The 13,142-nt window shown below is 42.7% G+C and overlaps 1 protein-coding gene across 2 annotated transcripts in view; it reads right to left on the reverse strand.

The window, feature by feature from the left end:
* The window catches only part of ggt1a (gamma-glutamyltransferase 1a), a 26,846-nt gene continuing 13,704 nt past the window's right edge, over positions 1–13,142 (reverse strand). Inside the window, exons 1-13 of one of the 2 annotated variants that reach the window (XM_069524158.1) lie at positions 9,872–9,973; positions 5,791–5,967; positions 5,552–5,682; positions 5,378–5,467; positions 4,853–5,045; positions 3,979–4,139; positions 3,658–3,807; positions 3,076–3,212; positions 2,304–2,491; positions 2,054–2,181; positions 1,532–1,644; positions 1,342–1,455; positions 1–953 (exon numbers count right to left, since the gene is read on the reverse strand). In XM_069524158.1, the coding sequence (XP_069380259.1) occupies positions 807–953; positions 1,342–1,455; positions 1,532–1,644; positions 2,054–2,181; positions 2,304–2,491; positions 3,076–3,212; positions 3,658–3,807; positions 3,979–4,139; positions 4,853–5,045; positions 5,378–5,467; positions 5,552–5,682; positions 5,791–5,963 (1,725 nt within the window). In that variant the 5' untranslated portion in view covers positions 5,964–5,967; positions 9,872–9,973 and the 3' untranslated portion in view covers positions 1–806. Of the gene's footprint in view, positions 954–1,341; positions 1,456–1,531; positions 1,645–2,053; positions 2,182–2,303; positions 2,492–3,075; positions 3,213–3,657; positions 3,808–3,978; positions 4,140–4,852; positions 5,046–5,377; positions 5,468–5,551; positions 5,683–5,790; positions 5,968–9,871; positions 9,974–13,142 lie in introns of those variants that run through there. The other variant, XM_069524157.1, reaches the window with a different exon arrangement.

Raw genomic sequence — 13,142 nt, forward strand, 5'->3', positions numbered from 1 at the left:
TGGTAAAATATAGCATCTTTGTTCAAAATGTTTAATAACAAGCATGGCAACAAACATGGCATAAGAACAATGTATGTTTAGAAAAATATATCTGCAAATGTATTTTTCAGAATACACTATACATTCACCTGACCTCTACTCGATATTAAACATTTACAGTTTCACTAGAGAGTGACGGTAGAAAACAACACGGCCAGTTTCTGCTAAATGATGTGGATGTCACGATCAGCTTACATCAGGAGAAAGATGTAGGTAGACATTTTGGGAAAACAGGCAAACAACCTGAGGTGTCCTTATTTTTTAATTGATCAGTGCTTGTCAGTCGATACTTGTTTTCACCATTTTGACGTAAAAACAACACCCAACCCCTTATTCTTTTTACTTAGACAATAAAAGAAATGAAAACATGGACAACCTAAAACCACTCGGATTGTTAACTAAAACATAGTGATGAAACCTTTAACATCAATTTATTATTTATAAAATAGGTTTAGAGTGTAGAACCAAATGTGTTTCGGCCTTCCCTACCTGACCAGTATCCAGTAGTGATGATACAGGAGTCAAACTAGGTGCAACCTCTTACTTTACTTCAAAACACAAAATGAATGCCAAAGGAATAAGTAATGTTGAATAGTTGAGTTTGAGTGAAAGAGGTATTGTAATTGAGTCACTTTCCATGTTTGAGTAAAGGAGAAGGATTGGTGGCTGTCTCCATAGCTTAAACACTGCTTGGTTCCTTGGTGTGGACACCTTTTTGATTACTGTGGCTCTGTCCAAGTGTCTTTGAGGAGGGCCTGAGGTCACGGTCAGTATCCCGCTGGGTAGCCTCCTTTCCTGGGGTCAGACTCCGCACAGAGACGCTCTCCCTGCCGCACCACCGCCTGCACCACCGAGTCTGGAGTCCTCAGCAGCTGTGTCACGTGGTTCTTCTGGACCAGACCCTCCAGCACACTCTGCCATGGTATCATCACACAGACAAACATGTAGAGTCTTGTGCATGTGGTGTTACCACTCTTTGATAGAGGTCAGTAATGTTATAGAGGAACATACTTTTTCTTTTTTCTGTGTCCATTCTGCATCATGTAACCTTACAATTCTGGATGTTTTTCTATCTAGCACCCAGTAAATCAACTTACACAGATATTAAATGGGATTAATCCTAATTCATTATGGTGATCCCCTAGGCTTTCCTCTGTCCTCTGTCACCAACTTGGACTTGGAACAGACATTATGTCCCTCAGGATGATGTAAATGAGGCAATTTACAGACATTTGTAGCTGAATTAGTTTCCAATAAGTAACGTGCCTCTTAAATCAGCAATGCCCATGATGTGTGACCCACCTTTTCAAAGTCCTGCTCCACCACTGTCATATTTGGATTGAGTTGGTTGTGGACTCGCGGCTCCGTCACAGCTTTCTTTAGGTCGTAGTTAAAGAACAAGGAGTTCAGGATTACCTGTTTTTAGCCAGAAAATGCAAGATGTCAGATAGGTGTGTGTTTGTGTGTGTATGTGTGAAGGACTCTGACTTACTAAGGCAGTGGCTGTGGTGATTTTAGTGCCTCCAGATGCTCCTACAACCATTTTCACTCTGTTCTCTTTGTCAAAGATGATAGTGGGACACATGGACGACAGCGGCCTCTTGCCTGCCAACAGATAAACACAATGTGGCTACGACTGCTGAATGGATAAATTGTTTACCTTTTGGTTCAACAGTCCCTGAGCAGTCATGACACACATTTAAAACAACTGTAAACACATTAAAGGGCAGCAGCGAGCCACAGTTTGAAGTTGGAAATTAGCTTGTCTCTGCAAAAAGGGGGAGGAGAAAGATGCTGTGTGTGAGCTGGAGATATCAGAGCTCCTGACAATGATAAATGCAGGAGCAAGTGAAAGGCTGTTCGAAATTTCACCTTTGCATCCTCCTCACTAAAGAAAGGACTAAATGACTGTGGAACAAGGCCTAATTTAGCAACACCATCCATCAAAACAGAAGTCCACCCCTAAACAAGAGGGTTGGAGCAATACAAGTGTGACAACTCAGTCCAGCCACACCTGGTTGGATGAAGTTGTTGGGTGAGGGAGGGATTCCAAACCCATTGGTCATGTACGGAGAGCTAAAGTCGTCCATCTCATCGTTGAAGATGATCCCAGTTGATCGAGACATGACTTTGGAGCCAAAACTGGGGAAGTAAAACAGCTTTGTAATGATTCATGATTCTTGCAAACAATTTGCAACAAAACTGTTTTCTCTCTGACTGGCTGTTCAGGAAAATACATTTACTTGACAAGCTTGACTTCTTACTATAGATTAATGGTGCTGGTGGCGGCCACTGCGCTTCCATCCTCAGCTATGACCGACAGGTGAGCTGTGCCGTGGTTGTCTGGGACAAAATAGTCTGGCTCGTAGTAGTTGTCTGGGTGGGTGGTGTCATCTGTAATTCTACTTCTTATGCCATCAGCAAAGTAGTCTGAGGTCATGTTGTGGATGAGCTGAGGAGAGAAAAACAAGTCAGCTGCAGAACTCTCAGTTCGTCATGACGATAATAAATACAAAACAGTAGATTTGTAACAATACAGAAACCAGTCAAGGCTAAAAAAGTGTTATGATTCCACTTTATCTTTTGTGATTTAGTTTACATGCATATCTGTGGCTGAGTGTTGAATTGTATAGTTTAATTTTTAGCATGTATTTTAAGTATTTGTCAGGTCCAGTGTTTTAATTAAGTGGTTTCTCGTCGGTTAGTTTGATTGGTATGTATAATACACATGAATAATCCATAGTTATTTGTAATCATATAAGAGATCAGATTTATTTTCTTTCAGGTAGCTTGTAAAAACTGGCTATGGGGCAACAGAGGAAAATAGCTTATGTAGCTTACTCATTTACATTATTTTGATTAATGAGCACTCTCCATATCAAATTCAATGAAAAACAAATGCTCATGTTTCCCTTAAACAAGGAATTTTATATCCTTTCTCCCATAATAGAGGCTAGCAGGATACAACTGTGATCATACTGAGTACAGTGAAGTTAGAAATGCTCTAAAGTAAACATCTGACGCATTGAGACTTACATCAGTAATGTTGAGATAACGTGGGTCTCCAAGTCTGCTCCTCTTGGCATAAGCAAAACGAAAGGCCTCTACAATGCGATGATACGTCAGAGTCTTCGTCTCTGCTGTAGAGACGCTGGTGTCTGAGAAGTTGTACCCTGCAAAATATCCACAGCAAAAAAAATCATGTCTGGAGTAAATGAATTACAATTTCTCTGCCTCCGCAGGTAATGATGCTTCTCCATCATTGTACTAAAAACCCATTTCTGTCTGTGGCAGGTCATTAAACATTAAGTCAAGTAACAACATGAGCCCTTCCAGCAGATCTGTGTCTGAGGGAGCGTTTAGAGTCATATATGAACACATTAAATTTCATCCCTAATTTGAAATTAATGGTGCCACTTTTTATTTAAAGCATGACTAAAGATTCTCTGTCGCCACAGATGGGGCGTCGATGGTGAATTAAATTTGGCGAGCACAGCGGAGCAGCAGCTTGGTTTTTCTGCTTCCCAAAGAGGCAGAGGAACAGTTCAGGGATGACCTGGGGAAACCTGGCATCCTCTCTTCTGCATGGCTGCACAAGCACTCAGCCAAGCTGCTCACCATCCACTATGTTGAGTATGAGTGCCAGCACAGGGCCACTGGAGGGGGCGTCTGGGACATGCATGGTGTATTCCCCAACGTTCAGCTTCAGAGGGTTCTCGTTCAGCACAGGTTGGTACTCCAACAAATCATCGAGGGTTATAATGCCACCTTGAGTGGGCACAGAAAGAACAGAGTGAATTTAAAATGATGTGTAATGTCAGAAATACTGAGGCTGTATTTTGTTAAGGCTTGGTTGAAATTTGTTTCTGAGCCAATTTAACATTTATTTCTTCATGTATCAGACAATGTTTAAGATAAAAATGAAGAAGAAAACACGACCTGCCGCCTGGATGTCCTCCACGATACTCTGTGCCATTGACCCATTATAAAACACATCAGGCCCCTCTTCTGCTATTCTTTGGTATGTGTCGGCCAGCTTTGGGAATCTGACGATATCGTTTTCCTTCAGGATGTTTTTTTGAGAATCACAAAATATCTCACTGAAAGATGGACAAAAGGAAAATGATGAGAATCCCTGGAATGTTTAAGTCTGTAGAAGAATAAAGCTGCTATGAATGTAATTTGAAAATGTCTGACTAGTGCCCCAAAGAGTAACAGAAAACAATATTCCAGAAATCCAGAAAGGTATATTTTCATTGCGTATGACATCATCCCAGTTTAAACTTAACAAACCTAACAGGACTGAGTATTTGGTGCCAGAAAAGGAAAACAAATTTATGAGTAAATTATTGAAATTTAATTTTGTGGTGAACTATCACTTTATGGACATTATTAAGTAGCTTTAGCTTGTTTGTATAATATGAACCAAAAGCTAAATATAGAAACAATAAACTGTGGTTTTACAGATGTTAAACTATCTGAACTTTTTCCTGGAATTTTGTAGACAAGTCTAGGAATCCCAGCTCCCATGCAACGTTTTTAGATGTTGTAGATGAGTGACATTTGACAAAAATTTGGCCTGTCAAGAATAATAATGAGATGTTTAGTATTAGGGTAGGTGGTATGACTTGTTTCCCCCATTTCCAGATTTATCATATCAATCTTTTAGAACTTAGAACAACAAGATGTCAAAATATGCCTTTTTGTTACATCCTTGTGTTAAATTCAAGTCATAAAATAAGAAAAAGCTATTAGAGCCATTGTCGCTGCTTTTCAACTTAGCTTGTATTTCTTTGTCATGCTTCATCCTCACCACATGTTGGCATCTCCTTCAATTGAATCTTTGCTCTTGAAGATGGCATGAGCCAAAGCTTTTCCTATAGGGAAACCATGGCGAGCCAAGGCAATGCTGGGCTCAAACAGTTCCTTCCATGGCAACCTGCCATGCCTCTTGTGAGCCATCTCGTAACCACGGATCTCCCCGGGAATGGCTATGGACAATCCACCTGTCATGTAGAGACAGTCATAACACTAAAGTGAATATCATAAGCTCTGTCTTTCTGTCTGTTGTCTGTGGGAAGCACAAAGACACACTGGAGCCTCTACAGATACTGTGCTGCAGAGAGGAGAGAGGCAAAAAGATTTTTAAGTGAGAATATTCAAGAAGAGCTGGACAGACAGAACTAAGACGAAAAATATTTATCCTCTCTAAATCCCTTTCTGGCCTCAGGAGATGCTTTACAGTGGCTCCAGTAATGTCACAGAACTCAAAGAAGTCAGATCTGCATTGAGTGAATCTCCCTCTCTCCTCTGCATCTGAGAAACAGCCGGTTGCTACCTGTACGAGAGAGCTCGGTGTTGTTGCCAAACATGTCTTCAGTGGCGTTCATGGGCGCTGTCTCTCTCGCATCAATGGTTTCCACCTTCCCTGTTGAGCAGGAAAGGAGGACAGATTGATGACTTTGGCGCAGTTAGCTTTGATGACAAGGTACGAATGATGATGCACACTCACCTGTGGAAGCGTTGTAGATGACAAAGAAGAGTCCTCCACCAATGCCCATGCTGTGAGCGTTCAGAAGGCCGACACATAGCAAGGCAGCGATGGAAGCGTCCACGGCTGAACCGTTTTTCTTCAAGATGTCTCTGGAAACACAAGAACAGACCTGATTAAAAAACAAAACTTTGAAGCACACATCCAGACAGAGACAAATGTGCTACGACTGAACATCTGGAAAATAAAATACTTTTCACCTCCCCACTTCTGAACACTTTCCAGCATCAGCAGCCACAGCGGCCTTCGAGTAGAAGTGGTCCGCGGTGGGAGGCGGGTTTTTCTTCCCCAGCCCCATGATGACCCCCAGGAACAGGCTCACTGCAGCCACTAGGAGAACCACCAGGCCAGCAATCAGGGGCTTCCCAACCATTTTCCTGGAAAATCAACACATGTGTGTCACAGTCAGACACAACCCACTCAGCTCAGACACAAGTTTCTTCTCTTCCAGACATCACCAATCAGTTTCATCATGCTAGCCAAACCTTTGATAATGGTAAAGTTGAGAAAGGTCAACCTTCTGAGTGGCGATTTGTGCGGGATTTGAAGGCTGTGAATGATGCTGTAATTGCTCGATTGCCTATTGTGCCCAACCCTTTAACGTTGCTTTCCAAAATTCCACCTGACGCAGCGTGGTTTTCGGTTGTAGACTTATCAAATGCTTTTTTTAGTCTTGAACCTCTCCTCCTCACTCCAGGTTCAGCTCTCTTGCAGTATGTTGATGATCTACTCATTGCCAGTCCCACACAGGAGCAATGTGAAACAGATACGAACGCTTTGCTGAAAGAGGCCGCTGCATGACTTCCGTCCTCCTTCAGTCTCTTGGTGACAAATATTGTCCCGTCAACTACTTTTCTGCCAAACTCGACCCAGTGGCAGCTGGCCTTCCACGTTGCTTGCGTGCACTGGCCGCCTGTGAAAAAGCAGTTCTTGCCTCATGTGACATCGTAGGCTACTCTGACTTGGCGCTTCTTGTCACCCATGCTGTGTCTCTCATTTTCATAGAACAGAAGACCTCACATCTCTCTGCTGCTCGCTGGTTGCGGTATCGCACTGTTCTTCTTGATATGCCCAACGACACAGTGAAACGCTGTTCAACCTTGAATCAGCCACGCTTCTCCCGCTTCCAGATGAGTCACTGTGTCACTGAACATGACCTGACCTTTCTGACGAACCTCTTCTTAACTCTGACTTGAATCTGTATGTAGATGGGGCCGCCTCACGTAACCCTTGTTTCTGGTACTAACTGTGTTGGTTTTTCTGTCTGTTCTGATAGTGATGTTCTCAGAATCTCAAGTGACAACGGCAGACACTTCGTCATCTAGGAATGGATGTGCGAACATGTTGTACATATCATCCAGCTAGTGGTGGAGCTGTGGAACGAGAGAGTGGCACACTCTAGAATAAGCTTGTGAAGTGCTGTGAAGAAATAGGTCTCACATGGACAATGGTCTAACCTTTCACCTAATGAGATTCTTTTTACAACTCCTCCCTACATTGGTGTGGGTCCTCCACCCTCTCCACTTCCATCCACAGACTTGTGTGATCATGATATGTTGTCCTATTGTTCTAACCTGACTAATGCTCTTTCAGACATCAGGAAACAGGTGACATCCTCCCTTCCTAATCCAGCTACTGAACCACTTCACAACCTCCATCCAGGTGATTTCGTGGTGGATTTTGGAGAAAGAACTGGTGCTCAAGCAGGTGGCAAGGCCCTACCAGGTGCTGCTCACAACCCACACTGCAGTGAAAGTTGCTGAAAGACCCAACTGGATCCACGCAAACCACTGCAAATGAGTACCATCTGAACAGCTGACGCCTCCAGCTGAAACCACACACACTGATACTCCCACAGGTTGAGAATCACCAAAGTATTGTGTGATTAGCACATGAGCATTCTGCCACAACAGAAGGTACGCAGTTACACTGCTCTCAACCAAATCCAATAGCAGGAAGAAATCCACCTGGCAATTGAAACCATGGACAGACCACGCCCATGGCATCCATTTCAATATCCAGGGTTTTGTGGCCTCAGGGGCTCACTGTGCATGTTATTTGTGATTTCCTTGATTGTTGTTTTGCCCATTATTCTGCTAAGACATATTCCTGTTGAAGTCTCAGATGACTAGACACAAGAGAAGTTACTCGGGCCCCGTCATGGATATAAAGGAATTTATGGTTTCAACACATAAATTACACTGTTCATACATCATTTAGCTCATCGTGTTTGGCCTGTCAAGATTATAGAACTACGCTGACTATTGTTTCTTTTCCTGATGATGGCTCATGTCAGTCCGGGGGAGGGAAAGGCAAGCCAGTTTGCCCCCTAGACTGCATTATCGTGCGCGCCTCTAGACAGACACATTGGTAGTAAAACAGCACTCTCTTCCGTACTTGCCCTGACATGTCAATTAAGACCCTGAAACCGCCACAGATAGCCTCTGGTAAGTTACCAATTGCACCTGATGCGACATTTACCTGCTTCAATCGGACCTATGGTAACACACAAGTCGGTGCCACTTCATTACCTTGGCATAAAATCCACACCCTTTACCCACCCAAATGCGCTAGTATTCCCCAGTCCTCTAAGGTTGGCCAGGAAATTGTGGAAGTCAGCAGTTTTGGTAGAAGATGCAAATGCGATGCTTTTGATGCTGGTATTGGGCCGTATCCTGATGTTATTTGGATTTGTGGTACTACTAGACGTCATCTTCCTGCTATTTGGACTGGTTTGCGTGCCATAGCTCTTTTAGCCCAGGAATTCCAAATTGCACCAGTTTCAAACTATGTTTGAGTGCTCTGTCTGTCCTCCCTCCCCGCCAATGTCACCATATCACCAAGCGCTCTGTGGGTCCCTTTGGCAGCTTTGATAATGTCATTGACTTTGATGCCATTGGCATGCCCAGAGGCGTGCCCGAAAAATGTAAGGCTCATAATGAAATTGCTGGTGGATATGTTCATTCCATTCCGTGGATTGGCACTGCTGTTGAGACTCAGAAGAAACAGAATGGATTAATTATCTTTACTATAATCAACAATGCTTCATTAACTACACTTCCGCTGCTGTAACAGGTCTTGCAGATCAACTGTCCCCTACTTCCCTTATGTCCTGGCAAAATAGGATGGCTGTAGATTTGTTGTTAGCTGAAAGAGGTGGTGTATGTTTCATGTTTGGAGATGCCTGTTGTACTTACATCCCAAACAACACAGCACTTGATGGTTCTGTCTCCAGAGCCATTGCTGCCTTAGAATCCCTCAGTAAAGAATGGACGGAGAATTGCCCATCCCTTTGATTGGTCCTCCATGCAGACATTTTTTCATAATTGGAAAGGCGTTATTCTCTCTTCTCTCTCTGCAGTTGTTCTGTTTCTGGTTATCTTTGCCCTGTGTGGCTGTTGTTTAATCCCTTGTGTACGAGGCCTCATCATCCGTACGATTGATGCAGGTGTTACTAAGTCTATGCTGTCCTATCAGTCCGTACCCTTCTCCGTTTCAGACACTCCTGACTTGTTCCCAGTTCCGGACTACCTCGACTCAGACTGCTCCGATGACTCTGACTCTGACACTTGTGTATAATTGTTTTTTGTTTTCCGAATTATTGCACTCCCCATGCTTGCCACATCCACCTCGAAGCTCGATTTATTTTCCTACTTCATATTTCATGATACCTTAAATTGAATCTCTGTTTTTAGGGTTGATGTTTGTTGTTTAATGAAGTTTGTACATACTTGTGATAATTGTATGATAAAAAGGGGGAAGTGTAATGGAAATTTGCATATAAACTTTACTTCATCAACTTGTGCTCGCAAAAGAGGAAATGTCTGGCGTACGTGCAGATGATTCAAAACTAGACAGATAGCTTTTTTCTTTTTTACCTTTAACTAACAAATGCCCTGGGTTTTGCTATGCACTTGGTAGATGTAACCTCAGTTCATGACCTTACTTGATGATGATCCTCTTGTTGATATCGATCTGTGCAGCTAGCAAACATCCTCTTTCTTGCAGAAGCAAGAGCACAGATTTCTTCAGTGTTCATGCTATTCAGTAACGATTGTCTCTTATGTTTCCTGTTTACCCGATTGTATAAAAACCTTCTTCTTTCCCTATTCGGGGTTGTTCCACTCTGAGCATTCGTGCTGACTGTGTAACCCTCTGCAGAGCTTTCTATTAAATGACCCAAAGACAACTCCGGTCAGAGAAACTCTTTATTTCACATCTCGAGATAAATTCACACCACACAACAATCTGTTAAGAAGCGAGAGAAGAAAATCCACTCACCTTTAGTTGTATTTGCTCAGACAGATGTTAGAATAAAGGACAAAACGAGAGAGATGAAGCTAACTCACAGTGTGTGCCACTAGTGATGGAGCATGATGTGTCATCTCTGGTTTTCGTGATGATGGAGCATCGTGCTCTCTGTGGTTTTAAGGTGTTACTTTGCTATGACGTCACGTTGTTGTTGAGCAAAGCTTTTTAGATAATAGGCATGTGCCTCATTTGTCCACGTTTCATTTTTTTTAAAGACACAGACATTAAAAAAAGACATAGACACAGAGGAAGATGGGAGTGGGAGGACTAAGGTCATGAATGCTACGACTGTATGTCTGATCTTATAGGAATATTAGTGAGGGAGTGCACATTTAATTCTTAGTCTTCTTGTGAGTGAAACTTTTGAGTTGGTCTCTCCCTAACCTTCCATTTGGCTCTGATATCAATATGGCAGGTTGGCTAAAGTGAAGGTGAGAGTGGTCTGTTTACAGATGCAGCCGGCATCCAGCCCTGACTCTGGGGCTCTGTGTGATTGGTTTACCCGGCACCGTTGCCATGCTCAGTAACCGTGTCACAGTCTATTTGGTTTATTCTGCCAGCATCCTCACACTGATTGAGATGCCTGAGCCTCCATCCCAGCAGCACAGGTCCAAGCTGGCAGCGTTGGTGGCAGGAGCTCCTCAATGAGAAACTACCCTTCTGTGGTGCTGAGCATGACTGTTGCTGGGCCGCATTGATAAAGCACTGTGAGAGGAGCATGTGGGCTGCTGCTACTGCTGCGGCTGTGATAGTGGCATAATCTAATCACTGCTATCCTGTTCTGGATCTCCCAGGTTCAGAGCCACCCTTAGGATGTGAGTTGATTTAATGGACAGAGTCAGCTGATTTATAGCGGAAGAGGACAATTTCATATCTATTTGTTGCACATCACGACAAAGCCTTCCTTCAGTTTTTGTGGGCACATCACTGTCACTGGATGGAGGATGTTTTATGAAATATCCGCTGGCACGTGTTTATATTTTTATCCCTCAGCTAAAGGCTTATGGGTTTCAGTTTGACTTTGCTAGGAGGAATACGCTGCTACCCTCTATGATTTGCTCAGATAATTTTCACACAATAAAGGCAGTGTCTGTACTGTATCCTCTGCAGCAAATCAACTGACACGCTGCTGTTGTTCCTTGGCTACAGGTACCTCGGCCACAGTGGAGAAGAAGATGATGTCATGTGTTTTTTTACATTTGACTATAGCCCTTTAATGACAGGGCCTCCATAGAGTGTGTGCTGCTATTATCATTTGAAAAATCAGCTACTTCTTTCCAAGCAGAGGTGGACACATGTGTCTGTAGCCTGTGTTTAAATGAAGGTCGTTGAACATGTTCATTATAATCAGATGATAACTTGTATTTGTATTTTTGGCACATCTACAATTGTGCAACAAAGATCTCCGACCAGGTTTAATCTCTATGGTGGCAGATCTATTAGATCAATGTATTGTTGCTTCCTGTCAGTCAGCATGATTTGTGTGCTTTTTTATTTGGTCTTCATTTAATCTCTTAGAGCCCTATGTTAAATCTTCTCAACCTGTTGGTTCACTGGAGTCACAAAGAGGTAAAATCATCTAATAATTTAGATAGATAGATAGATAGATTGTCTTACAGTTTCTTACTGGACATATTAAGTATTTTATGCAGTTTATTTTTAGTATTTACAGACAATGAAAAATACCAGACTGTTCTGTTTGTGTTTATTTGGGAGGAGATTCTTTTAAGAATAGATATTTTGATTTTTAGTCAGTGATCAAAAACAAATCCTCAAATCCTAGATCATACAATTCCCCTGATGTACCTCAGTGATGTTTTCTTAAATTAGACCCTGTCTGCCTCATAAATGTCCCAGTCTTTCAAATCCCACAGCTCCAGTCGATAACGGCTGCTGTCTGTTTAACACGACAAGTCTGGCTGAGATAACCCCGATGACATCACCCAGGTTTTTTTAAATTCCCTCAGGAACCACAGAAGATATGATACATCTTAGCTGAAATATAAGTGTGAGAATTGCTGTGCCCTCTCAATCATCTCACAACCACTTTTAACCAAGGTAAACCTGGTGCTATAGAGCTGGCTCAGAGTTGGTTTAACTTATGAACATTTCAAAAACCAGTTTGTTTTTCCACGGGCCAGAGCCGCCATACAGCCATGTCATTACATCACTGTATATGTCACTCTATATGTCTCCCAGCAACATTAGCGCCTACTTCAAGCAAAACCTCAACTATACATGCAGGACTGCAGAATCCTCCTGGCTTTGCAAATGCCATCCAAACATGACTGGTCCAAAGCATTTGTACTGCCTGTCATGATTGCTTTTTTGAGTTAGTTTGCACTATACACACAACACACAGACTTCTTTAAGAATGGTGGTTACAATGTATTGGTTGATCTTGTTGGTCACGATAATCCCACCCCCCAGCCCCTGACGTAAATTATTCCTTCTTCTTGACCAGCAAAGTACAATTTATTTGGCTGAGAGTGAGTTCTCTGGTTGTTGAAACACAAAGAACAGTTTCAAGATTAGACCCTGCCCTTGAAATGCTGCGGGGGGAAGGAGTATGAGACCCCTCCAGATCTTGTGACCTCTCAGGGGATCCCACAATATTCAAAATCTAACAAGAACACAAGAGCAGGGACAACAGTTGTGTGTGTTTAGGCCATGACATCATTTCAAGAGAGAGACAAAGCTCTGACAAAAGTAATGAGTAGCATGATGATACATCAAATGAAGGGAACAAGTCGGTCATAATGACAACCTCAAGGAAAACATGCAGCAGACTGGCTCCAGTGAGTGGAGTTCAGCTAAGGGAAATATTTACAGTAGCTCAACTGTTCTGCTGCACTAAACAAGAGTGAGACTTAATCAAGTTCAAAACATGAATCACTTTCTCTGAACCCACAATGAAAGGACCTACAAGTACTAGAGTTGCACACAATATCACAACATCACCATCTGGTTACACTGAATTCAATACAATCTGCAAACGCTGTGTGTGATAAGATATCTTCACTAAGAGCTGTCTCTATAGTCTTTAATGTAGCCTCACTGATGAGTCCCCCCTCAGTGACCCCTGTGGGTATGTGAACAAGATACAGACGCATGTGACAGAAAGGTACGCTGGGACATGGATGTTCTTCAAACAGTGACTATGATTTAGTGGAGTTGTGACAGATGCAAACAGGGTCTGACAGCCTGTGCAGTGGCTGTTAACAACTGTGCTAAAAGAAAC

Source organism: Paralichthys olivaceus, chromosome 4 (assembly GCF_024713975.1).
Source record: "Paralichthys olivaceus isolate ysfri-2021 chromosome 4, ASM2471397v2, whole genome shotgun sequence".
Classification (NCBI taxonomy): domain Eukaryota; kingdom Metazoa; phylum Chordata; class Actinopteri; order Pleuronectiformes; family Paralichthyidae; genus Paralichthys; species Paralichthys olivaceus.